This window comes from Thamnophis sirtalis, unplaced genomic scaffold, assembly GCF_051295495.1.
Source record: "Thamnophis sirtalis isolate CommonGarterSnake01/CBP01778 unplaced genomic scaffold, rThaSir2_p1.2 scaffold_2, whole genome shotgun sequence".
In the NCBI taxonomy this organism is placed as follows: domain Eukaryota; kingdom Metazoa; phylum Chordata; class Lepidosauria; order Squamata; family Natricidae; genus Thamnophis; species Thamnophis sirtalis.
Genome location: NW_028261382.1, coordinates 54,568,601 through 54,595,782, shown reverse-complemented (window position 1 = coordinate 54,595,782; position 27,182 = coordinate 54,568,601). Strand labels below are relative to the sequence as shown.

The window sequence follows — 27,182 nt, the reverse complement described above, 5'->3', positions numbered from 1 at the left end:
GTAAAGTTTCCACAGTTGCCCACCTCTGCTCTAGAACCTGTCAAGAGGTAGCAATAGCACTTAAGACTTATATACCACTTCAGGTTGCTTTACAGCCCCCTCTGGGCGTTTTAGAGTCAGCCTCTTTCGCCCAACAATCTGGGTCTTGATTTTACTGACCCCGGAAGGATGGAAGGCTGGGTCGACCTTGAGCCAGTCAGGATTGAACTCCTGGCAGGGGGGCAGTGTTAGCCTGCCATATTGTTACCTATTAAGTTAGAAGTTATAGCTTTAGTCTGGGAAAGTTCTGTCCGTTAGGTACAAGCAAAAAAAGGATTGAACTTGGTTGGATTTCACTGCCAATGTGTTGTGTCTGGGCTGGGGGGGGGGGAGGGGGGGCTGACAGCTACCTGCATCCTCTGCGGAACCTGCTTCACGGGGCAATTGTAAGAGTCAAACAGGGAGAAAAGGGGGGGGGGGCTTAGGTCCCTTGGAAGAAAAAATATAGGATGAATAAAAACCAGTACATACAGATTCAGATTGGGAGGAGTAAAGCAGGTTTTTGAAGGCTTTGTTTCCTCCCCGCAGCATGGACCACACTGAGCAGGTCCGTTCTTGGGTGTGCTTCTCGCCTCTCTCCTTCGCGTTGTTGCACAGGAATGTACCAAAGAGGCAGGAGTAGGTGTGTTGCACCAGCTTGACCTACAAGAAAGGAGAGTCCTGGGACCTGGCCTGGCAGAGATAATATATTATCTTGTTCACTTGGAGCCCATCATGGTCTGGAATGACACACATCGATAGATTCAACCACTGGCCTCCACCCATGGCAGCCTTCTCCATCTTTGATGAAATGAACTTTTAAAAAATGTTCAAGAAAGTACAAAGAAAGAGAAATAAGCCATGGACTATTAACAACAACTATCTAATTTCTGTCCAAGAAGTGGTTGAAAATGAGATGACGAAAGATACAAAAATCCTCGGAATATTATCCTCCTGTTTTTAAGATGTGCCTCATTCTGATAGTTTGCATTAGAAATTACAAATCTACATAGTCCTACTGAACAGTGATTGGACCTACACCAAAACTGCAGCTTAATAGATCTTACTACTCACTTGGAACACTAAGAATATTCTTGGATGATAAATTATTCAACTGAAAATGACTCCCTGGGAGCTTAACACAAAGAATTGTGAAAATTCAAACTGTTTGAGCTGTTTGGGATGCAAAGTCCTCTAGTTTTGCCTGTTTGAGACTGTGCCTCAGAATTTGCAAGGCCTGCTCTTTTAACTGTTCTTTTGCTGGGGGATATCTCCAGGGAACCCACAAGTTGCAACATTTTTATCAACAGAGGGTGCAGCTTCCTCTTACTCAATGTACAATCCACAACAATGGAACAGACTGTGTCAAAGATTAAGAGAAGAGCCTGAGAATGCGATTCATCAAGCAAATCTCTTATTTTTTCCCCCCAGAGTGAACAGCAGAGTTAGAGATGAGCTGAATCCCTCCTTTTACTCCAAGGTAGGATCTGGACAGTCAGATTGTGTAGACTCAATGCATTAAAACTGCTGACGTGGGAATTATCTGTGGGGAAAATAATCACTTACAAGGAATGCTTCGTTAAACTCGAAGGAGCAGGGGAACTGCCTCTGGAGTTGATGGACGCAGTCGAGCCACTGCAGAAACACGGGGCAGCGTTCGTTGAGGTCATCCGAGTTCTCGCCGTGGCCACAGCGGTCTGCAAACTTATGGCCGAAGTCCAGCCATTCCATCTCCACCAGCACTTGGAAACCCTGCGGGAAAGAAGCCGATCATCCTCTCTTGATCCACTGAAGCCACTCTGAGACAACCGTAGCCCTCCATGGCCCTGACAATCCACATCAGGGAGGGGAGTCGGATCTTTGCAACTTTTAAGACCTGTGGACTTCAACTCCCAGAATTCTCCATTCTCTGGCTAGGGAACTCTGGGAGTTGAAGTCCACAGGTCTTGCACTTGTCAAGGTTGGATGCCCCTGATTTACATGGAATCAAACCTCTGGGGAAGTGTCAACACACCAAGGCTGCTTTAGTGCAAGAAGGAGGGTTGTGTGTGTGAATCACTTCTGGTTATGTCTGCAATATATCACTGCCACTTGGCCTTCCCCAAAATTAACCTAAGTCCCTTCCAGGCTCCACCTGCTTTGCTCATCCTAGGACACAACTTTGTGTCTCCTGATACTCTAAACACCACCTTTTCTCAGCCTTCCCTTCTTCCAGTGAGCACCACCACAAGCGTTCTAGCTCAAAGCCTCTTCTCAACCCAAAGCCGAAGGTGTCCCCGATTTAGACCTGCTCTGGAGAGACAAACCTCAATGGTCCGGTAATACGGATCCAGCAGCAGCTTGGACAGAGCCACGATCTGCGGGGTCCGATCCCAGCCATCGGAGCAGTGCACCAGGACAGGCCGCTGGTCTCTGTCTACCGCGTGAACCACCAGCAGGGCTGATTTGAGAAGCACAGAGAGATGCTGGAGCCACTTGGTGCTCTCCAGAGCCGACAGCCAGCTGCAGAGGCAGACAAGAGGACAACCTGACTGTGATGGGCCGTTAGAGCACAGAAGGGCTTTCCTTGAATGGGGAGTCACTGCTCGGCTTGGATTAGTGCAGAGGGCAAAGGAGTCTGAGATAAAGAAGGGCGAGGGGTGAAAATGTTTATAGGTAGTCCTCAATTTGCAACTGTTTGTTTAGTGACCATTCCAAGTTACGACGACACTGAAATAAGGGATGTTTTTCAGGCTTACGGCCCCTGCAGCATCCTCATGGTGACAAGACCAACATTCAGATGCTTGGCAACTGATTCGTAGTTACAACGGTCGCAGCGTCCCGGGGTCATGTGATCCCCTTGTGCATCTCTCTGACAAGCAAAGTCAACGGGAGAGCGAGATTCACTTAACAACCTTGGGGCTTCATTTAAGAACTGTGGCAAGAAAGGTCAGAATGTGGGGCAAAACTGACTCAACAACTATCCAGCTTAGCAACGGCGATTTCCAGCTCAATTGTGGTCTTATGTCGAGGACTTCAACTCCCAGAATTCTCCCACCAATTATGCGGGTGGGGGCAATTCTGGGAGTTGAAGTCCGCAGATCTTAAAGTGGCCAAGATTGGGGACCCTTGTAGTAAGGCAAGAAGGGAGGAGTGGGGGGGAGAGGGGCCACTTACTTTCCCGGGTCCGGCATCTGTGTGCACAGCAGCCTCAGTGACTGAAAACTCTTCCGAATAGAGTGGATGTTAGCCATTCCCATGAACACCACTTCACAGTTGGGATAATACTCTGTTCAAAAGCAGGAAAGAGAGAAGCGATTCAGGTAAATCCAATCTTTCTGACTGACAGCAAATGAATGAATGCCTTCACTGGCACTGTGAGCAAACAACAATGGGGACGTAAAGGCTAAGGGGTCAGCATGGCAGCTGCCAGTTGGAGAGGAACCCAGCTCCACCCTCTCTGGCATCAGTTGCAACAGGAAGGATGGGGGAACAGACAGGGCAGATCCTCAACATTTTTACGGCATTGTCCTTCTTCCCGAACTACCTACCCTTTCTGAAGCCGGCAGAGCTGAGTCCAGACATGATTTCTGCCTCGAGTATATAAATGCATGAGCACCTGGAGATGAATTTAACCTTAAGACCTACCTGGACATTCACAGCCCCCTCCTTTGGCTCTGTTGGCGACTGCGGCTGTGTAGGAGCGTGCATCTAAGATCAAAAGCTTCTGAGGCTGGATGGCTAAGCTTTCTGCTCCTGAAGCATTGGAAATGGAAGAATCTGGGGAAGGAGCAGGCAAAATAGAGGGACAATGAGAAGGCGGCTAGCACAAACGGGCCTCTTTCTCTCTAACGCTCACCCATTTTATCAGTGTTTCTCCATCTCAGCTACTTTAAGATGGGTGGGCTTCAACTCCCAGAATTCCCCAGCCAGCATGGCTGGTTGGATATTCCGGGAGTTGAAGTCCTCCCATGGATGGCTGGGGAATACTGGGAATTGAAGTCCTTCCAATTTAAAATTGCCACGGTTACAATTTTACATTGCTTTATATCAACCTGGAGTCATCCAGATGTGCAGGGCTGCTATTTCCAGAATTCATAGTGAGCACAATAAGGGGAGCGGCAGTCCCGATGGATGTGCAGCAGGCTAATTTGGAAGAAACCTCTTTAGTTTATCTGGTTGTCAAAAGAGATGGTGGAAGATCTGTACCTTCACACTTGCGAGATTCTGTTCATGTAGCTTTACAATAAAGTAGAAAGAAAGAGCCGTGGTGGCACAGTGGTCAGAATGTAGTATTGCAGGCTAACTCTGCTGACTGCCAGCAGTTAGATTTTCACCAGCTCAAAGTTAACTCAGCTTTCCATCTTTCCGAGGTCAGTAAAATGAAGACCCAGATGGTTGGGAGCAAATGCTGACTCTGTAAATTGCTTAGAGAGGGCTGGAAAGCCCTGTGAAGCAGTATATAGTTCTAAGTCCTATTGCCAAATAGCTCCTCAGGTCCTGCTTCCTACCTGGCCTACCTGGGAAGGCTGGCGTCAGTGGATGTTGGCCCTTTGCATTGCGCAGACAGCCAACCTTTTGGACACAAAGTGAGGTTAACCAAGTCGAGCTTACCAAACTCTGCGTCGGAGAAGTCTCCCCCATTGGAGAACTCTCGCGAGCAGTTCCCATTCACCAGTTTACCGCTGCTCGACTTGGAATCAGAGGCGCAGGCTTTGGCCACCGACTGGACAAGATGTTCGTCATCAGCGTTTCTCCAGCCCCACCAACTGACCTCAGGCTGCCCGCAGCGAGAAATGACCGCCCCGTTGTTCTGGTGCCTGCATGGAAACAAAAACCAATCCAGCGATATTGTAACAGGAATTAACTGCAGGTCATACACGCACGTAACAGGAACGAACTCCCACAGAGGACAAACAAGGACTTAAGAGTAGGGGTCCTCAACCTCCAGGCTGTGGCGTGTTTGAAACTGGGCTGCAGAAGTGGCAGAGCAGCGAGTGTGTGCAGCTCCATTTGTGCAAGCGGCAGGTGGGCATATGCGCGGCTCGTGCAAATTGAGCTCTGCGCTCGCTTGGCTACTCCTCATGCGGAATCATCCACCCTCTGCTCCCTCGTCGAAGGAAAAGCCAGAAAGTTGGGGACCGCCGACTTAAGAGCCTTAGGAAGCTCTCTGAAGAATTGCAAAGGTAGTTTAGCTCGTCTGTTTAACATGATGGCCTGTGGAACAACTCTCTCAATATTGCCAAAACTGTGATAAAATGCACTAACGTCCGCTTTGGATTTAAACATGTTTTGTGGATACTGGCGAAGGAACGTGCTGCTTAGATATATCTGAATACTTAGGAGGATCTGAGTTTGCTTGTTTTTCTTTTTTGTGAAGAAAACTACCAATGAACAGCACACCCATAAAACATTTTAAAAGTATGCAGAGAGAAAGAAAAACAAAAACTAAAGACTGAATCAGCTTTTGCAGGAGTCTGAAATAACCCAGAGCTATCTAGAACTCGAGGTCAGCCGACAGTAGCTGGGTCGATGCTGAATAGCAACGTCAGCAATTTGGACCTGCCTTTTGTTTAAAATCGAGAGACCAACCGGGAGACTCATCTAGAGTTTACCTAACCTGCGAAAGCCCAGAGTCAGTCCCTTCCCGAGAAACATTTTAATGATCCCCTGCGGACCTCTGCTCTAGGTAATCATCTGCAGAGGATAATCATCCATTTCTACAAAATGAAACAGCATTTAGCTCTGCCCCTCTGAGCCTGGATTTGAAGGAGGAATCGGGACCTCAACAGCCTGAAAAATGCCTGGATGTTCAGAAAGGGGAAAAGCTATTCTTCTTACAGAAGTAGAAATTAACATGTCTCACACTGCTGCTTTTATGGCAAAACTATCCTTAGTTTTAACAGGGTAATAGCCCGTTCAAAAGCATTATTTTCTTTTTGTCTTTACAGGAATACAGATAGTCCTCGGCTTACGACCACAATTGAGCCCAAAATTTCCATTGCTGAGAAAGGCAGTTTTTAAGTCAATGTTGCCCCATTTTACAACCTTTCTTCCCATAGTTGTTAAATGAGTTCCTGCGGTTGTTAAGTGAATCTGGCTTCCTCGGTGACTTTGCTTGTCAGAAGGTCACAGAAGGGGATCAAATGGATAGGATAGAAGAGAACAGAATAGAGAATTAGAATAGAATATTGAATATAGAATATAGAATAGAACAGAACAGAATAGAATATAGAATAGAATAAGGAACAGAATACAACATGGAACAGAACAGAACAGAATAGAATATAGAATAGAATAAGGAATAGAACATGGAACAGAACAGAATAGAATATAGAATAGAATAAGGAATAGAACATGGAACAGAATAGAACAGAAGAGAATAGAATATAGACTAGAATAAGGAATAGAATAGAACATAGAACAGAACAGAATAGAATATAGAATAGAATAAGGAATAGAACATGGAACAGAATAGAACAGAATAGAATAGAATAAGGAATAGAATAGAACATGGAACAGAACAGAACAGAACATAGAATAGAATAAGGAATAGAATAGAACATGGAACAGAACAGAATAGAATATAGAATAGAATAAGGAATAGAACATGGAACAGAATAGAATAGAATATAGAATAGAATAAGGAATAGAATAGAACATGGAACAGAACAGAATAGAATATAGAATAGAATAAGGAATAGAACATGGAACAGAATAGAACAGAATAGAATAGAATAGAATATAGAATAGAATAAGGAATAGAATAGAACATGGAACAGAACAGAACAGAATATAGAATAGAATAAGGAATAGAATAGAACATGGAACAGAATAGAATATAGAATACAATAGAATATAGAAAAAAGAATAGACCTTTGGACACTTCAGCTGTCTTAAACCTGAACCAGTTGCCAAGCAGCCAAATTTTGATCCCGTGTCCAAGGAATGCTGCAACAGTCTTAAGCACGAAAACCGACCATCAGTGGCTTTTTTCAATGCTGTTTAACTTCGGTCACTAAACAGACGGTTGTTAAGCCAAGGACGACCTGTATCCATCCTCTCCCTTCTAACCCTGAAAGGATGTTCACTTTGATAGCAAAAGGCACCTCCGAAATCCGGCCCTGGGATTCTGCGAACCGACCCACAAAAAAAGCGATTCCCCTAAGATTCCAGAAAGACGCCTCCTCCGGGAAGGCCTGACCTGTAAACCACCACAGGGATGCGCTTCCAAGATCGGAAATTGGCCACGCTTTCCAGCTCTTTGTCCGTTATCCAGACAGGCACGATGAGTTCTTGAGGGTAGCTGCTGCAGAGCCTGCGTGGGAGAGAAGAGACGAGCCCCGTGTGAGCAGGCACACCCGGCCTCTCCTTCCACCTTGCTGCACACGTGAAACAGCAAGAAGGAAAAAGGTGGATGCACAGTAAAACTAAGCAGCTTTCTCCCCTCCGTTTTGGTTCTTTGGCTAAAGCAAGATCGGCTTGTTCACATCTTTTACTGTTCAGCTTAGACCTTTGTAGGAAATGGACAACTGATTCAGCCACGTTTCCCCCTTCCGATGAGAATGGAGTTTTATTCCAGTTAGGTTTTAAGTCACGACAATCAGTTTCAAATTAAAAAAACACTACATGCACAAATAGCTGTAAAAGAGAGGCCAAGGACCCTTGCTGGTTCAGCTAGCAATTGCTTCTTCTTTTTTTAAGGCTAAATTTGCACCACTCGAAATTCAGAAGCAACAGGGGTTGGGGTTGGGAAGAAGCATCTAGGTAAATGACCCACAACATACAACTTGCTACCCTGCAACAGAAGGCAGCACTGCGGGTTCAAAGTTTGTAAAACTATTTTTTTTAATTTCCCACCTTTATTATTTTAATAAATAACTCCAATGCATCTACCGTCTCCCATTTTCGCCACAACAACCACAACAATCCTTCTTAAATGGGTAGAATTGACTCTGACTGGCCTAAAGTCACCCAGTTGGCTTTCATGCAGGACTAGAACTCACAGTCTCCTGGTGATTGGCCCAAAGTCACCCAGCTATCTTTCACGGCAAAGGTGTGATTAGTCCAGTCAGCCCCCCCGGCTTGCATGCCTAAGGTAAGACTAGGATTCACCGTTTCCTAGTTTCTGGCCTGGTGTCTTAACCACTAGACCAAACAGGCTCTTTCTCAATAAATAGATGATCATAAAAAAAACCGAAGCTTTTCTTTCCTGTCCAACGGTCTTCATAGCTTCACTTCCTCAATCTCGGCAGGCAGCTTCCATTTGGGGAAAAGCAGTGATCATTACCGTTTCTCACTGCGGTACAATAACAGTTTCCGATGTAGAATTTATTGAATAGAACTGGCTAAGGCATAACTCACTGTTGGGCTCCCATATGTATTGAAACAAAACAAAACAAACCACAGGACGGCTAAAAGCCAAAGGCAGACTCAAAAGTCAAAGCTTTTTGAGACCAGAAAGAAGAGAGCGATAGTTGCATCCATCTTTCCACTGATTAGCTTGTAAAAGCTTGACGGAACATCGACAATGGAACGCCAGGTTCCTTCGATCTGCTTTTGGAGGCATTAAAGCTGTTCCCAAAATGTCAAGTTGCTTCGAATAATTTAGCAGCATTGGCACGCGATCACAGCCGGGGCCACGTACAGCTGGAATGTTGGGCTTTGAGGAGAGCAGATGGTTTTCTGAGGGGGCAAAGCCTTTGTGATCATCTAAAGGGCTTACTTGTACTTCTCATTGATGTTGGAGATCCGCCAGGCATTGTTCATGTCAAAACCCATCCGTTCCACTTCGTTTTTGAATCTTGAAGTCACGTGCTCCCCTAGATATCGGAAGAAGAGCGAGAAGAGCGAGAAGCAAGCAGTATGTTTGCAGAGGGAGATATTCCCCAATGACTGAGCAATAGCAGAGCAGTCCTGAACTCCTCTTCACTCTTGAGTCTATTCAGAAAAGCTTTTGAAAAGCTTATTAATCCTGCCTGACAGCAAACACAATGCTCCGTAAAGTAGACAGGTCCATCCTTGACCACTTTAAGACTGATGGACTTCCATCACCCAGAGTTCTGGAGGCTGAATTCTGAGAGTTGAAGTCCACGGGCCTTAAAATTAACGAGGCTGGAGACAAAACATGCAAACCTCTTATTTGCTTCCCTGAGCTCTGAAGGGAAGCCGAACAATTCCCGGCACGGGATTGTGCCATGTAGGAAGGACAATGCAAATGCTAACTTTGCATCCAGCCACGTGCCGGCTGACGCTCCACAAGGTCAAAACCCTCATCTCGTGCACAAGCCCATCTTCCAAGAGTCATCAACTCCAATGGGGTACTCCAAAGATTCCCTTATACCAAGAGTGCCCAATCTTGGTAACTTTGGCTTTAGGAACTGTGGTGGCGCAGTGGCTGGAATGCAGGATTGAAGGTCCTTCTGCTGACTGCTAGGAGTTCGATCCTGACTGGCTCAAGGTTGACTCGGCCTTCCATAAAATGAAGGCCCAGATTGTGCTGACTTGTAAACTGCTCAGAAAAGACTGTAAAGCACTGGGAAGCGGTATATAAGTCTAAGTGCCAGTGCCCTGGGCCTGTGGACTCCAACTCACCAGAATACCCCAACCAGCCAGCCATGAGCAAAATGGTGACCCCATGACCCCAATGATGCAACCACCAAGCGCCTGAATTTTCATCATGCAGCCTTTGGGATTTGACCGGTCATAATCCACTTTTTTTTTTAGCATGGTTGTAACTTTGAATGGTTGCTAAAGGAATGGTCGTAACCTGAAGACTGCGTGTAATGTACCAGATAATGGTTGTTGTAAAAAAAGCGAACAAACCTGTCCTAGTCCCAGCCAAAGACCCATCGTACCTGGGCGGCACAAATCGCCATGTTGCTCCTTTTCACTGGCGTACACCTCCATGCACCAGGCATGGTAAGCGAAAGAGAAAACGTCCTCTATCTTTGAGGGGGGGCGGATGGCGTTGTTCAGCCTCTTCAGCCACTCTTGACACTGCTCAAAAGTCGAGAACTGGCACCTGCAAAAAATAAAAACCCATGCAAAAGCCAATAAAAGGCGCGGAATGTTTTAACTTTCCTTCACAAATATGCAGCTGACCATGAAATTAGGGGCTAAGGTCAGAGCAGACCAGAAGGAAATCATCTATTGAGGAAGAGCTTATTTTAAAAATAATCATTATGACCTGCACACTCATTTTCTGACAGATCAGGGGTCTCCAAACTTGGCAACTTTAAGACTTGCAGACTCCCAACTCCCAGAATTCTCCCAGAATTCCCTAGACAGGCTGGCAGATGAACTTAACAAATAAATAAATGATGGATAAATATTGAGCCATTATTTTTGACATCCCAATGCCATCCACTGATAAATCAAAACTTTTGAGATTATTCCGCCAGTATTTTGCTGGTGCTGTTAAAGCGCAATTCCTAATGATTCAAAGGCAGTTGTGTTTATTTTAAAGGAGGGGAAGCCACACTTAACTAACATAAAATACGGACTGGGTTGTGCCATACACACCTGATAACTTTGCAATCTTTGCAAGTCAAGTGAAGCTGGAAAATATCCCGACACTCCACGCTTTCTATGAGCTGCAATGGAACCTGTGATGGAAAAGGTGACATAAGATTTACTCCCGAAAGGCTAACACCCATTTTCTCACAAGGATTTAGTAGACAGCTGGAGCCCTGGAATGAAACATTACTCACACTGGCAATTACTGGTAGCATTTCCCTCCCATTATATACAAGTATCCAAGGTTAAATCATGAAGTAAAGCGATGCATAATATGACATGTAGACACATTTCTCATTTTGATCTAAAATCCACCTTGATGAAACTGCGTTGCGTTCAACTCTACTGTAAAACTCCCAACGTTTTAGTACATGTCTCTGAATTTGGCCATCAGGAATGAGGACAGTTGACACACACAAGTGTCTAGGGAAATGCTTAATCATCCAGGTCACAGTTACCCCAAAGGTGCTTTTCCAAAAGGAAATGGACTTTCTTGGGTTTTTTCCTCTTGAAAACATTTCGTTTCGTTCTCATCCAACGAAATGCCTTTGCAACCGACAACTCTCTTTCTTCAACAGCTCTTGCCTCACTAACTTTCAAAATTACTCTTGAGAACTCGAACAAAGCTGAACTATGGGGAAGAGGGGCAGCGTTTCAGAAATTGAGAAAGTGTTTGCAAAACTTCCCCACATTCAAGTCTGGCTTGACTTCCCCAAAGACTTAAAAGGGTGTCCAGGCTCACATAGGATACTGTGGCTTTGTTACACTACACTATTGAAGTAGATAAATTAGGTAGAACTAATGTAACCTTATTAATTATAAGCCACCAAGTTAAAAACCAAACAACACAATGCTCTCGCATTGTGGGAATCAAAGCATTCAAAAACCCAAAACCCAATTATAGATAGTCCTCAACTTACAACCATAATTGGAACCCAAATCTCAGTCACTAAGTGCTGCAGCCATTAAGCGGGCCATCATATGACCCGACTCCATTTTACAACCATGTTTACCCATGGCCGTTAAGTGAATCACCATGGTCACTAAATGAACTGCATGGTTGTTAAATGAATCGGGTTGCTTGTTGGAAGCCAACTGGGGACAGCCATCGAGACCAAATTCCTGTTCACATGACACGTCTGTGTGTGTGTGTGTGTGTGTGTGTGTGTGTGTGTTGCAATGGTCATAACTTCGAGCCGGTCATTCCCCCCCCCTCTTGAAGCTGTCATAACTTCAAACCGTTAAACGAAAGGTCGTTGAGTCGAGGACCACCTGTAATTGAATAGAGGAAAAGCCAGAGAAATCCTGACACACACACACACACACACACACACACACACACATAGAGGTTGAAGGAATAACCAATCTTTGGAAAAGAGGGAGGGAGGAAGGGGGAGACTACATCACCATGGATGAGCCGGCTGCCAAGGGTCCGAATTCTGATCACATGACCATGGAGAGGCTGCCCCGTGTAACTTGAAAAACGGTCGTGAATCGCCTTTTTCAAGGCCGTTGCCACTTTGAACAGTTGCTAAGCGAACGAATATAAGTCGAGGATTACCTGTGTTAGAATTGACTGACCAGTTGGGTGTCTTGGGAAGAAGGCTGTCCCCCCTCAGAGAGCCACTTTGAAAGTGAATTATATCTAGAAGTCAAAGGCTAAACTAAATATTCTAGTCTTCTCTTGACTTCTTCTTCCTAACACTCTTTGTTTCCCCGTTGACACTTACAGCCCCCTCAGTTGTCACTTCCTCTGCTCCTTCCTTCCATCTGTTCCACTTTCCTTCCTTCTGAACAATTCCCTTTGTGTACTTCATTCCTCTCCATAAAAATGGCGTATTGACTCCCTGGGAAAGGCATTTCATGCTCCTTCGGATTCTGCCTTTTTGCCAAGCATTATATTCCCCCCCCCTCCAAGCAATCTCCATGCTGAAAACCACCACAAATCAAAACACATCATGCAGGTTCAATCATTGGTGCCAGCCTCCAATAACGATTTGCTGAATTTTGTTAGCAAAATGCAATGTTTTGATAAAATAGTGAATCGACGGTTTAGAGGGGGCAAGGGGAGGGGGAATGTAAATCCTTTGGAAATGGGGAATGGGAAAAGAAACAACTTCCAGGAGAAAGAACAACAATAAAAAAATGTATGCCAGGATAAAAGCGAAAAGGAAGGGAGCATTTTAGAAATTTAGATGGGAATGACAGGGATATGTCAAAAAGCAGAATTGAAAATGGATGCTATTAATTGTCTGTGACCAAGAAAAATTGGTGAAAAGGAAAGCGTGATTTTGAGAAAATAATAGGCTGCTGCAGGTGTAGTTGCTGTAACTGGAGAATAAGGATGTGGTTTGTTTAGGAAGACCGTTTAATATCAGTGTGAAGATTGCATCTGTGCCCAGCAATTAGGAGAATCCCATGATTGGCTCCTCTAAATTGGAGGTCCATAAATTGGATTTTTTGGGGGGGATTGTAACTTTATTTTCACTCTTTTGTTTTGTGAATTTAAATGTACTGTTCCACAAAGGGGGTTCTAGGTTTCAGATCTCAAGGTGGCCCCAAAAGATTGAGGAACTCTCCCTTACCCTCCCCCCCCCCCAAAAAATAGGTAGCAAGAGTGAAAGTTTGACTTAAATCAGGAGTCTCCAAACTTGGTAACTTTTAAAACTTGTGGACTTTGACTCCCATGACTGGCTGAGGAATTCCAAAGTTGGGGAGCCCTGGTTTAGGTAACAAAAGCTCAGAGAGACCCCTCCCAAAGTCACCCCTGGATGAAGCTGACGAGGCCTTCCAAAATTGAGAGGTGGGATTAATGAACAAAAATGTTTGATGGGTGTGGCAAAATTCAGGAAGAATATGGCAAAAAATAGTTAATGATCGTGGTGCAAATTAGATCTTGTCCCGTTTCCCTTTCCTTGTCTTATCTTAACCCTTTAATTTCTTTGACTCGCTATTCCTAACCCCTTTTCAGTGCTCTTCGTTAAGACGCTCCCTCCAAGAGCCAGATTGGTCCATACATTACCAATTACCTTCCCGGTTATGAATGAGCATGCAGAACTAGTCAAGCTTACCCCTGGCATTTCACAGAGCCTAATCTCTAGGAATGTGGATTGCCTGTAATTAAATAAACAATCTCCGAAAGATATTTGAAGCTTCTGGACTGGCTGCGTACTGTGGCTGGGAAGAGTCACTTTGGGGGAAAATACACGAGCAAGGGAAGTTAAAATTTCAAAATTAAACCAAATAGGGGAAGAAAGACGATGGTGTTAATTCAACGTCAAGTCTGAACCCTTGGAACGGAGGGAACCTATCCAAGACTTATTCAGGGTCAAACCCAGTTCAAATGTGTAGCTTTTGGGAGTGACCTGATTTGGACGAGCAAGAGAGAAGCCTCTTACATTTCATGCATGCATAAAGTATCCGCGTTGAGTTTAGTTGTTGGGCGTGTCAGCACTTCAGGGAAGCCATCATTCCATGAGTTGGCCACTTGGGTCTACTGAATCTTTTATTCGGGTATTTATTTATACAGGAGGCAACTTCATGCTCCGACACGATCCATGCACGCCTGCCTATGTCGCAAGCCACGGTCAGCACATGTTCACTGTATTCCAAGCAAAGGTGCGGCAGTACAAGTGCTAAACAATAATGTTCTACTTACTGAGATCTCATAAGCGGCAAACTTACAGACATTCTAATGAATTGCAAACAAAGGACAAAATTAGGGGGGATCCAAAGATGGGCTTAAAAACCTGCATCGTCTAGGTAACTAACGAAGGCAAATTGAACACTGGGCCCATTAAACCTCATGCCCTGATTGGAGGGAAGTGGTGTTTTTTAAAGCAAAACGGGATTGTGCATTTCATGGAGTTTGGTGCTTACAAAGGAAGCATCCACGGAAGAACACAACGTATATAGACCTGTTTTTCTCATGGCAGTCTGCTAAGACAAGGATGGTGAAGTGAATTTTGGGTTACTAATTTCTGCCTGCACAAGATGTTCTGAAGCGAAACCTCAAGAAATTCCCTCCAGTGTTACAAAGGAGGAGTTGTTTTTTGTGGTTCAGGGGCCAAGTCATGTCCGACTCTTTGCGACGCCCTCGCACACCAGGCTCCCCCGTTCTCCCAATATCTCCCAGAGTTGACCCAAATTCATGCTCACTGCATTGGAGACACTGTCTAACTAAGCAACAAGGAAAGAGTCAGGGGATTCATTTTCAATGAAGCTGTGAGATAAAAGCTATCCAAGATAATCATGCCTAATAAGGATTTCGCTTGTTCAGTTTACTCCACCAATAAAAAAAAATACTAAAAACGGGAGAAGAGCTCTTCAAAGTACTGAAAATTGCAGCTCCACTACTTGGAATCAAACCATTATAAAATTACTGAATGCAGTCAGAAGGGACCAGAGAGATCATCTTAACTGACTCCCTGCAAGAATCCTCCTAGATGAAATCTCCAGCCCTATTTAAACACCTAGGTAAAAGGTAAAGGTTCCTCTCGCCCATGCGTACTAGTCATTCTTGACTCTAGGGGGCGGTGCTCATCTCTGTTTCAAAGCCAAAGAGCCAGCGCTGTCCGAAGACGTCTCCGTGGTCATGTGGCCGGCATGACTCAACGCCGAAGGCGCATGGACCGCTGTTCTCTTCCCACCAAAGGTGGTCCCTATTTTTCTACTTGCATTTTTAAGGTGCTTTTGAACTGCTAGGTCGGCAGAAGCTGGGACACTCACTCCGGGAGCTCACTCCGTTACGCAGCGCTAGGGATTCGAACCACCGAACTGCCGACCTTTCTGATTGACAAGCTCAGCCTCTTAGTCACTGAGCCACCACGTCCCATTATGATAGGGTATAATAACAGACTATTTGCAAGTCGGTTTGTTTTTCCTTCCCTCCCTCTTTTACCCTATGGAATAACAGAGTCGGAAGGGGCCTTGGGGGTCTTCTAGTCCAGTGTTTCTCAACCTTGGCAACTTGAAGATGTCCGGACTTCAACTCCCAGAATTCCCCAGCCAGCATTCGCTGGCTGGGGAATTCTGGGAGTTGAAGTCCGGACATCTTCAAGTTGCCAAGGTTGAGAAACACTGTTCTAGTCCAACCCCTGCTCGAGCAGGAGACTTTCCAGCAGTTGTGGTTTCTTCAACAGCCTATGAATCTTCTCTTCAAGACTGTCTCCAGGGTTCTTTACCTCATTCCTTTCCTTAAAACATTTATATAGCCGCCCATCTTATAACCAGCTCTGGGCGGCTCTCAATCAAAAGTTAAAGGAGCATGAAAGCCGTATCAAAACTATAAAACCAGACACATTAAAAACAATAAAGACCTGGCGCCAAGCCAACCTTCCAATGGGCAGTCACCTAATCTTAAACCAGAGCTGGTGGTGGTGGTGGGGAGAACCACCAGGTCTTCACACTTCCATGGAAGACTAGGAGGGTGGAGATCGGCTGGGGTTCAGGGTCAGGGTCTTCCACAGGCCAGGGGATGCTACGGAAGAGGCTAGCTAGCTCCCCATCAGTTGGCAGCAATATTTGAGGGAAGGATTCGGGCCTTGTAGCCACGTATTTCAAGGCTCCTATTTGAATCTCCTTTCTCAAAATCTCAGCCTTGCCCGATTGCCACAGAGAACGCAACCCCCTCTGAGGGGTCCTGGGTGCTCTCTGAGCTTGCTGGTTTTCTTGCAGACGCTTCATTACTCAAACCAGGTGGAATCATCCGTTTGGGTGATGCAACGCCTTGCAAGGAAACCACCAAGCTCAGAGAGCACCAAGGATCCCTTCATTTCAACGCCCAACTACGAATATTCTCCTTTATCAGTGCCCACCGCTCTTCCACACAGCAGCTCTTTGTAACCAACTATATCACAACTCTCCCGAGCCTTTCCCTCGCAAGCAAATAATGGGCTGCGTTTGCACAAGAGCTGGTCTAGTCAAAGTGATCATCGCTGTGTAAACTATGGTGGTTCAATGGAGGGGGCCAACATGTTGTGGGAACCTAAGTACTAGCTTTGTATTTTATGCAAACCAGGCCGTATCGTGCCATTTTATGGTTTGCTTTTGGCTAGCCATGTTATATACCATTTCCCCGAAAATAAGACCTCCCTGGATAATAAGCCCAATTGGGGCTTTTGAACGCACGCCCTAAAATAAGCCCTCCCCCAAAATATTGCAACACAGCAGCAGCCATGAGGTGACCACACTCGCTGCCTCCTGCATCTCAAAAATAGTAAGACTTGCCCGAAATTAAGGCCAAGCGCTTATTTCGGGGGGGGGGGGTCAAAAGAAAATAAGACCCTGTCTTATTTTCGGGGGAAATGCGGTAGGAACACAGCAATTATACGGTTGGTGAACCGAGGTTGGGAATTTGGTGTGGTTGCACAAGCCAGCTCACAACTGAATCTCTTGATCTTGGTGCTGCCTTCCGCTGTAGTTTCCCGAGGTTTCTCATCACAGCAATTCCCATGCAATATTAAAGAGCATAAATTCATTTAATATTACATAACGCTCTGAGACGGCACCCATTCCAGGCGCTCGTTCTCGCCTAGCCGAGCAATAACTCAACTTTCATGCCAGCCGCAGTCGCATTCTTCATTTAGAATGCTGTCCATTGCTAAACAAACAACATTTTTGTTCCTCTGAGGTTCTTGGGCAGGTTAATTTTGCAACTGATTCGCTGCACATCAAAGACAAGAATCGGCTAACATGGAAACGAACTCGCAGCTGCAGAGAAGAGAGAGGGAGAGAGGGAGGGAGGGAGAGAGAGAGAGAGAGAGGGAGGGAGGGAGAGAGAGAGAGAGAGGGAGAGAGGGGGAGGGAGGGAGAGAGAGGGAGGGAGGGAGAGAGAGAGGGAGAGAGGGGGAGGGAGGGAAGGAGAGAGAGAGAGAGGGAGAGAGGGGGAGAGAGGGAGGGAGGGAGGAAGGGAGAGAGAGAGAGAGGGAGGGAGGGAGAGAGAGAGAGAGAGGGAGAGAGGGGGAGGGAGGGAGAGAGAGAGAGAGAGAGGGAGAGAGGGGGAGAGAGGGAGGGAGGGGGAGGGAGGGAGGAAGGGAGAGAGAGAGAGAGAGGGAGGGAGGGAGAGAGAGAGAGAGGGAGAGAGGGGGAGGGAGGGAGGGAGAGAGAGAGAGAGAGGGAGAGAGGGGGAGAGAGGGAGGGAGGGGGAGGGAGGGAGGAAGGGAGAGAGAGAGAGAGAGGGAGAGGGAGGGAGGGAGGGGGAGAGAGAGAGAGAGAGAGAGAGGAACCAATCCAGCCAAGTCTGAACAGGGATATCGTTCTGATTAATTACAGAATTCTACTTTATGGATTAGCACGAAGGCCCTGTTAAAAAAAAACGGGGGGAGAGGGAGATTACAGCTAGGTTTGGGTTATGATCATGTGAAGGCAGGCCATGGAAGGTGGCGTCCAGAAATAAACGGCCAAAACTTGGCTTCTTAATATGAAGATATAAACCAGAGCCATTTTGGTGCAGTGCTTAAGCCAGTGTTTCTCAACCTTGGCAACTTGAAGATGTCCGGACTTCAACTCCCAGAATTCCCCAGCCAGCGAATGCTGGCTGGGGAATTCTGGGAGTTGAAGTCCGGACATCTTCAAGTTGCCAAGGTTGAGAAACACTGGGGAATTCTGGGAGTTGAAGTCCGGACATCTTCAAGTTGCCAAGGTTGAGAAACACTGGGGAATTCTGGGAGTTGAAGTCCGGACATCTTCAAGTTGCCAAGGTTGAGAAACACTGGCTTAAGGAACCAGACTAGAAACCTGGAGACGGTGAGTTCCAGTCCTGCCTTAGGCATGAAAGTCAGGTGGGTGACTTCTGTTTCAGCCCAGCCCATCTCACAGAGTTACGGCTGTAGATATGAGGAGGAGGTGGAAAAAGTATGATGTATTTTCTCCGCCTTATTTATACAAAATAATAAAAAGCAGGATTAAAAAGAAAAAATCTAAAGTAAAGATCTAAAGCGAAGGGATGCGGTTATTTTGCTTCAACAGAGCGAGGCTACCAAAATCCCTACAGAGACCTGCCTGGTGTCTGCCATACCCCTTTACGCTTGCTTGAAACGTCTCCTTTTTTTTAATTTAAAAAGAAAAAAGAAAAGAAAAGTCTAATTTGAAACAGGTTAATAAAATGGTTGCAAAGAACCAGCAGTATTTATTTCCTGAAAGGCTTCAGAGTCTCACAGCCACAGAATTGGCATTCTGAACAAATAAGGATATTGACGACGTTTAGGATGTTCTTTGGGAACATCCCAGAAACGACAGGTGAGCTGGGGCGCTGCAGGTGGGGGAAGAGGAGGCCTCCAAGTAGGATCCTGACTGGCACACAGTTGGCTCAGGCTTCCGTCCTTCCGATGTGGGTAAAATGAGGACCCAGATTGTTGGGGACAAGATGCCGACTTTATATAAAACGCTTAGAGGGGGATGTAAAATCCTGCGAAGCGGCGTATAAGTCCAAGTGCTATTGATATAAAGGAAGATTCTCCAGGTTTTGTAAACCTGCTTGAGATTTTGAGCATCGCGCAGCCGGCTTACAACGTCCCAACAGCTCCACAACAAAGTTGGTTGGCATCGAGGTCTGGGCTGATGCCAAGTTCTAATTCTAATAGATTTCTTCTCCCTGGCGTTGCTTTGAGGTGACTCAGAGCTTCGTGCTGGGAGCGAAAGAAGAACGAACTCTTGCAGCCGGGCAGCTGCAAGGACGTGTTTTAACTTGCCAGGCTGGCGAGGAAACCCGCAAGTTTCCGCAGCAGAATATGCACGAGGGTTAAAATAGTCAAGTACGACAGCGATGCGCTCCTTGCTGTCAATCACCCGTTTCTGAACAAGAGCCTTGCGAGATCGCTTTAAATTTCCACACGCCTCTCTGCACTGGCACCAACGACCGGACGGCACGAGAGTTGACGGGCAAGGAATTGAACTGCCACCAATGACAGATGTCGGCCAAAATATTACGCCACGCTGGCTTTTCAGATATTTTCACCAGCGTGGCTCCCGCTTCCCCCACCACCAGGGTTTCTGGTTCAGAAGAGGCCACTTACGTTCACCACGGATTCCTTAAATTTGATGTGAAGCCTGTAGTTGGACAGGGCAATGACGGCATCATCTGCTCGGCCGACGTACTCTGTGCTCTCCCCGTGAAGTTCGAGAAATGGGACCTGCAGAGACAGTGGAAAGAACCGTTTCCTTTACAGGGGGAAGGCGGCATCTCAAGGACGTCTACTTCAGAAATGCGCGCCCCTTGAAAGTTACACACGATTGGTGAAGGAAGGCAAACATACGTGTCCCGGGATAATGATGTGAGATCAAATTTGGGTCGGTCGCCAGGACCAGGGATTTACCCTTCCGAGTTTTCAGACTCATGCTGGAGAACATCTTCAAAAGGCGCTTTGGGCTGTTCTGTGACTCGTGTTTATGTGGTGCCTTCCTATTGGCTAAGTGGTGCGTTGAGGGCTGGCGGCTGGCTGCCGTTTCCTTGTGCCGCCAAGCCCTCGGCTCTGAAGTATTTGACAAGCTGGGGGTAATTCAGCACTCCTGTTAACTGACAAGGGACCCGTTTCCCAGGCTTCAATCATTTCCCTGGCTGTTTTTGTACCTGCTCGGCCAACAATCATCGTAGCTTCAAAATTGAATGTGCGTCTTGTTCATTGCAATGTGAGGCTGCCAATGAGTTCGGGCCTCCTCGCCTGACCGCTCGCTCGTATTCTTGCAAGCTCGGAAGACAAAACCTTTGGTCTTGGTGCCCCACCTAGATTGGATCCTGCGACATTATCCCGGGACACGTATCTTCGCCTTCATTCGTGAAGTTCGATGACCTGATGGTGGAAGGGCCCGACCATCAGAATCCTGGTTGTAAGTCCCCTGTTTTTCAGGTGTAGCCTTGAATGGCCGCTAAGGGACCAGTGCTAAAGTCAAGGATTGTCTATACCTAGAATTTTTGCCACCAAGCTCACTGCTTCAACCCAAGACATGGATCTTCTAAATTGAAACCAACTCAAAGCACCTCAAAGTTCTGCCGTCTGATCTAGACTAAAAACCCCACACAGCCCCGAATCCCACTGCAAGATCAAAGGAGAATCAAGTGATGACCTGGAGATTTTCATCCTCCCGGATCAGCTGCTTCCTGGGGAAGATCTGATTAGCTTGGATGCATTCAAGGCTATGATGAGTCTCTTCATCCTGAGAATGATCAAGTTTAGAAGTCAAGCCGACAATTCTGCTCATGTCAATACACTCGTGCTTGCCAGTCACATTTTTCTACTAACTGAATAGGCACGAAGATTCATCCTTAGTCGCCACATTCTGCAACTCTCTTCCTCTAACAAACCTTTTAGAGCACAGAACATAAAATATTAAGGTTAGAAGGGACTCTGGAGGTCTTCTGGTCCAATCTTCTGCTCAAGCAGGAGACCCTAAACCATTCCGGACAAACGCTTGTCCAATCTCTTCCTAAAAACCTCCAGGGATGGAAAAAGGCTGGCTGGGGAATTCTGGGAAGTCTTAAAGTTGCCTAGGTTGGATACCCCTGCTCTCTAAAACCTTTGACATTCATTCGCAGGTTAAGCCTTAGCATGAGATACCCAGCTAGTGGTGGTTTCCTCAACAAGCAATGGTTAAACCACAACTTAGTGTGATATGTGAACCCGGCCAGGTCTAGTGTTTTAGCTGCACTAATGATGTAATTTATTTTTCTAGCAGGAATTCTGAAAGCATCTCTCGTTGGGCTCAACACCTGTTTTCTCTCTGTGTGTACATTGGAAACAAGGGTTCAGAAGCACATAGAATGGGTTTTTTTGTCTGTCCGGGTAAAACAAAAAGAGAGGCGAGGAAGCTTCACCTGGATGAGCTACCAGGGGTAGCAATGGTTAACTTAAATCCTCAACTCACTTCTTTCATTAGAACCTGAAATTCTATATGAGGTCCTCAACAGAACTGAGTGAAGCTAACTGGTTTTTGCTAGTATTGAAATGATCTTCTGAAGGAGTTATAATATAATAACAGAGTTGGAAGGGACCTCGGAGGTCTTCTAGTCCAATCCCCTATGTAGGCAGGAAACTCTACACTATGTCAGACAAATTGTTATCCAACATCTTCTTAAAAACTTCCAGTGTTGGAGCATTCACAACTTCTGGAGGCAAATTGTTCCACTGATTCATTGTTCTCATTGTCAGGAAATTTCTCCTGAGTTCTAAGTTGCTTCTCTCCTTGATTAGTTTCCACCCATTGCTTCTTGTTCTACCCTTTGGGGAATAGTTTGACTCCCTCTTCTTTGGGGCAGCCCCTGAGATATTGGAAGACTGCTATCCTGTCTCCCCTAGTCCTTCTTTTCATTAAACTAGACATATCCAGTTCCTGCAACCGTTCTTCATATGTTTTAGCCTCCAGTCCCCTAATCATCTTGGTTGCTCTTCTCTGCACTCTTTCTAGAGTCTCCACATCTTTTTTACATCGTGGCGACCAAAATTGAGTGCAACATTCCAAGTGTGGCCTTACCAAGGCCTTATAAAGTGGTATTAACACTTCACACAATCTTGATTCTATCCCTGTGTTGATGCAGCCTGGAACGGTGTCGGCTTTTTCGACAGCCGCTGCACACTGCTGGCTCCTATTTAGTTATAATCCTTTAGCATTGTTTCTCAACCATAGCAATTTGAAACTGGGGAGACTTCAACTCCCAGAATTCCCCAGCCAGCTTGGCTGGCTGGGGAATTCTGGGAGTTGAAGTCCGCCCAGCTTCAAGTTACCAAAGGTTGAGAAACAGTGGTTCATCGCAATCAAACTTTGTAAGAGTGCTGCTCAACCCCCGGAGGATCTGTACACGTACCATGACAGAGCTTAGCTGCAAGGCAAGGTCCTCTCCCTTGCTTTCCAGTTCTCCGGCGCTATATATCATGGGAAGATCTGGAAGACAAAATTAGAAAGCGGATGCTGAGAGCAGGACATCTGCGAATAAATATTACAATATGGGATGTATCAGAATCGCCCCGCAGACCAAAAGGACCTATGTAGAATTCTAGTGATAAAATTTAGGAAGAAGCATTTACTATTTGCTTAAAATACTTACAGACTACATTTCAACCCAAAACTCTTACTGAAGTGGCTATGTATGAAAAGACGTAAGACTTTACTAAATTAACATATAATCTATGTAAAAATGGCAAAATTCTAAAAGACACCAGGGTTCAAATTTGAATGCGACTCAATGAACCTGTTCTGGAAAAAAAAATGACTTGCATAATACCTTTAATGATGATATGATGATAATATAATCAACCACAAATCTGACTTGTTTCCCAAGTGTTTCCTCTACTACAAATTAATTCCCTTTTAAATCTTTCTAGTGTTCAAATGCCATACAATTTAGTGTCTGCTGTTCAAAGGCTAAAAGTAAAATATATATATATAATATATTTCATTTGCTGGGCACACCTAAAACAGCTCCTCACATTCTGGGCAATTCATTTCCTAATTAAGTCCAACAACCGTAACGTTCAATTCAATTTTAATGTTGCTGATACCACAATTCTAAGGTGGGTGTGGAGATTCAGTGAGGTCTCTAGCATTGCTGAATCTTAACTACAAGTCAGCAAAGCCGCAACTGGGAATCCTGGATACTGTTGTTCGATATGGCATCGGAAAGCAAATCGTCAACCCTAAATCAATCATTTTACAGGTTGGTTGTCAGTTATATATTTCAAGCTTAAGAAGTGTTATTCCAGTAAACTGATTAGTTCCAATAACATAAATTTTTTTTTTTTGAAGTTTCTGGTCTGATTTCCTGGAGATGGTAAATTGTAAAAGTAGCTTGTTGGATTTTGGCTTAGGGCTTCATGTGGATCTACCACGTGTTTTTTGTAGGTTAACTTACAGAATAACAGAGTTGGAAGGGACCTTGGAGGTCTTCTAGTCCAACCCCCCTGCTCAGGCAGGAAACCTTACACCACTTCAGTCAAATGGATACCCAACATCTTCTTTAAAAAGTTCCAGTGTTGGAGCATTCACAACTTCTGGAGCCCAGCTGTTCCACTTGTTCTAACTGTCAGAAAATTTCTCCTTAATTCTAAGTTGCTTCTCTCCTTGATTAGTTTCCACCCATCGCTTCTTGTCCTGCCTGAAGGAGCTTTGGAGAATAGCTTGACTCCCTCTTCTTTGGGGCAGCCCCTGAAATATTGGAAGACTGCTATTATGTCTCCCCATGTCCTCCTTTTCATTAAACCAGACATACCCAGTTCCTCAGATGTTTGAGCCTCCAGTCCTCTAATCCTCTTTGTTGCTCTTCTCTGCACTCTTTCTAGAGTCTCCACATCTTTTTTACATCTTGGCACCAAAACTGGATGCATGTGTGGCTCTACCAAGGTATTATCCAACTTATCCAACTGCAGTTTATTATTAAACAGAACATGGCTTTGTATGATACGGGAACCACCTTTTGGGAAGGTGAGCATTCCGTCAACCAGACCTAGAGAAGATATTCTGATCTGCACATTCACCATGATATGGATGGGAGTCCCAAATGCAAGCAAAGAAGCCTCTTAGCCACCAGGGAAGGTCACATATCTATTACAGCCATTTCTGCTATGGTGCTGGCTCGGACAAGGGACAGAATGACAGAAGTGCAAAGTCCATCTTCCCCGGTGACATCCTAAGTTGGATCACAAATATAATGACCTCAACTATCAGCATGTTGGACTCTCCTGGCTAACTGATGCCATTTAGAGGGATGAAAGCCAGCTGGGTGACTTTAAGCCAGTGGTTCCCAAACTTGGCAACTTTAAGACTTGTGGACTTTAACTCCCAGAATTCTCCAGCCAGCTCTGCTGGCTGGAGAATTCTGGGAGTTGAAGTCCACAAGTCTTAAAGTTGCCAAGTTTGGGAACCACTGCTTTAGGCCAATCACCAGGAGACTGTGAGTTCTAGCCTTGCCTTAGACACGAAAGCCAGCTGGGCGAACTTTTGGGCCATTCCCTCCCTCTCATCCCAGCTCACCTCACAGGATTGTTCTTGTGGGGAGAACAGGAGGAGGAAGGAATATAAAAACAATAAAGGCGGGATTAAAAAATTCAAAGCGAAGAAGAACTTCAGGTTGTTGCTGACTAAGAAACTGGATGGAAGGAGAGAGAAATATATATATATATGCATAATCTAATACGGATCTTCCCTAATTAGAGACTTAATGAAGCAAAAGCGTCACACAAAACTGGTTTTGGAGCAAAGGGGGGAAATTAATCACTGGTCCAGACTGTGGCTTTCCTGATCATATAAAAGCACACAATTTGTGGATAATTAAGTGAAGAAGAAAAGGAGGAAATCTAAAATGAGGACTCAGATGGTTGGGGGACAAGAGGCTGACTCTGTAAACCACTTAGAGAGCGCTGTAAAAGCACCGTGAAGCGGTATATAAGTCTAAAGGCTAAATTGCTATATACCATTGAGCAATCCAGCACAAATATTTGAAAGGTTAAAGAAAATAATTAAAAAAAAATATTCTGCCCTTTCAGTACACTTCCACTAGTCTACAGGCAGAATCAAACGATTAAACATAAATAAATACCTAGAATGTGAAACAAGAATAAGCCGCTAGCTGTAAAATGATGCAAAATAATTGGCAGGATTATTATTATTATTTTTAATCGCAATTCTGGAAAAGGGAAACTCTGTTTAAGGATCTATAAACTTACCGATTAGCAATAAACCCCTTTGAAAAATTTTAGATGCGATTGTCGATCGTCAGGTATTTCACAGTGAAGGCTGAAAGGACAAAAGAGTATTCTGTAATTAAACTGCATCAACTGATTGTGAAGAAGCTTCATCCCCAAACAACATTTAAGCAGCAAAATGAAAGCAAAAATGCTTCTAACTTATTCTCCTAATCTTAGTCCATACAGGTAATCTTCGGTTTGCAACCATTAATGGTGGTTCAAAGTTACAAATGGCACTGGGAAAAAAAGTGACTTATGACCAGTTCTCACACTTATGACCGTTGCAGCACCCCCGTAGTGACGGCATTAAAGCTTAAAGTGTATTTACGATTAAAGTTTATTTACGATAGTTGCCGCATCCCGGAGTCATGGGAATTCTCATTTGCAACCATCCTTGACAAGGGGTTAATGGGGGGGGAGCCAAATTCACTTAATGACTGCACGATTCACTTAACAGCTATGGTAATTAGTTTAGCAACCATGGCAAAAAAAGATCGCAAAACGGGACAGAACTCATTTAATAACTGCCTTGCTTATCCACAGAAATCCGGCGCTCAACTGAGGTCATACATCAGAGGACTATATATATATATACAAAGGTTAAGTCTATAGATTAGGAAACCCCAATTTACTCAAAAACTCAGGGCTGGTATCTAAATCAAAACTAGGATCTCCAGGTTTGTTGCTCCCCAAAAAAGGATGCCACACTAGGAGAAGACCCTATGGTGGGGGGAACCGGAATTCCAGTCGGGAGAGGAAAAAGGATGCCGCGCTAGGAGGAGACTCTATGGTGGTGGTGGTGGGAACCAGAATTCCAGTCGGGAGAGGAAAATGGATGCCACACTAGGAGGAGACTCTATAGTGGGGGGAACCAGAATTCCAGTCGGGAGAGGAAAAAGGATGCCGCGCTAGGAGGAGACTCTATGGTGGTGGTGGGGGGAACCAGAATTCCAGTCGGAAGAGGAAAATGGATGCCGCGCTAGGAGGAGACTCTATGGTGGGGGGAACCGGAATTCCAGTCGGGAGAGGAAAATGGATGCCGCGCTAGGAGGAGACTCTATGGTGGGGGGACCAGAATCAGGTCGGCTCCAGAATTGAACGGGGAACTTCCGGTTGGGACCTTTGTGGCTCTGAGTGTTTAAGGTTGCCGACCCCTGGTTTGGACATAAAACCCCAGCGATCTCAGATAATGCAGAAACCAATCCAGAACAATTAAAGCGTTCAACTAAAAATTAAAAATCCTAAAAACGTGATGTTCCACCCACCCACCCTTTTCCCCCCGCTAAAACCAAGGACGGGAGACTAGACACAGACTAGAAGAAGACAAGACAAGGTCAGGAGGCAAGGCTGACATTCCCGTCAAATCTTTCCTGGGAGCCTGCCAATACGTTTTTTTCTGGCTTTTACAAGTCAACCCTAACCTACATCATCTCTCCCTTACAAAATCCAATTTCCTCCCCCCACCCCACCCTCCCACCCCCGGGGAAAAACAAGGATAAGCAAAAAATGAAAACAAGACAGATAAAGCTCCTCACGGGACAGGAAATGAAGGAATGGCCTGGCTCTTTGTAGGCCTAAATGACAGGTTATGGCACCTGATTATTACCAGGGAATAGAAGGTGGATTGTGGAAGACTTTCGTTTATAGAGGCATCAAATGGAAGTAAGAGACGTGAAGCTCTCCGTTCTGAAGTCCGCTAACGAAACGACGGGCTGGACACCCAAATTACCTTCCAGAGCTGGTCCTTTTTAATGGCGTTTCTTCTCTGCCTACCTGCCTTTTCCAGATTGGAAACCAGCTTTGCAGATACAATCTGCTTACAGATAACAACCACGATCCCAGCTTCTTTTAAAAAAATGCCAGCTCCGTGCCGGCTGATCTGGCAGAAAGCCGCCCTGCACGCTTGGCGTTACTTCTGAGTAAAAAAAGCCGGAGTAGCAGATCAAGCCGGCCTCAACCTCTCAGGCTGTATCTCAAGCAAACAGAAGCATGTGA

The 27,182-nt window shown here is 45.4% G+C and overlaps 1 protein-coding gene across 7 annotated transcripts in view; it reads right to left on the bottom strand.

The window, feature by feature from the left end:
* MTMR3 (myotubularin related protein 3) overlaps positions 1–27,182 on the bottom strand; it is a 57,997-nt gene that overhangs the window by 11,203 nt on the left and 19,612 nt on the right. For 4 of the 7 annotated variants that reach the window (XM_087705625.1, XM_087705626.1, XM_087705629.1 and 1 more), the window contains exons 2-15: positions 25,167–25,236; positions 22,313–22,389; positions 20,578–20,667; positions 19,530–19,646; positions 10,522–10,604; positions 9,855–10,021; positions 8,723–8,819; positions 7,202–7,315; positions 4,612–4,817; positions 3,646–3,777; positions 3,175–3,286; positions 2,325–2,520; positions 1,585–1,770; positions 511–681 (exon numbers count right to left, since the gene is read on the bottom strand). In XM_087705625.1, the coding sequence (XP_087561751.1) occupies positions 511–681; positions 1,585–1,770; positions 2,325–2,520; positions 3,175–3,286; positions 3,646–3,777; positions 4,612–4,817; positions 7,202–7,315; positions 8,723–8,819; positions 9,855–10,021; positions 10,522–10,604; positions 19,530–19,646; positions 20,578–20,667; positions 22,313–22,381 (1,740 nt within the window). In that variant the 5' untranslated portion in view covers positions 22,382–22,389; positions 25,167–25,236. Of the gene's footprint in view, positions 1–510; positions 682–1,584; positions 1,771–2,324; positions 2,521–3,174; positions 3,287–3,645; positions 3,778–4,611; positions 4,818–7,201; positions 7,316–8,722; positions 8,820–9,854; positions 10,022–10,521; positions 10,605–12,245; positions 12,363–14,173; positions 14,207–19,529; positions 19,647–20,083; positions 20,500–20,577; positions 20,668–22,312; positions 22,390–25,166; positions 25,237–27,182 lie in introns of those variants that run through there. The other 3 variants (XM_087705624.1, XM_087705631.1, XM_087705627.1) reach the window with 3 other exon arrangements.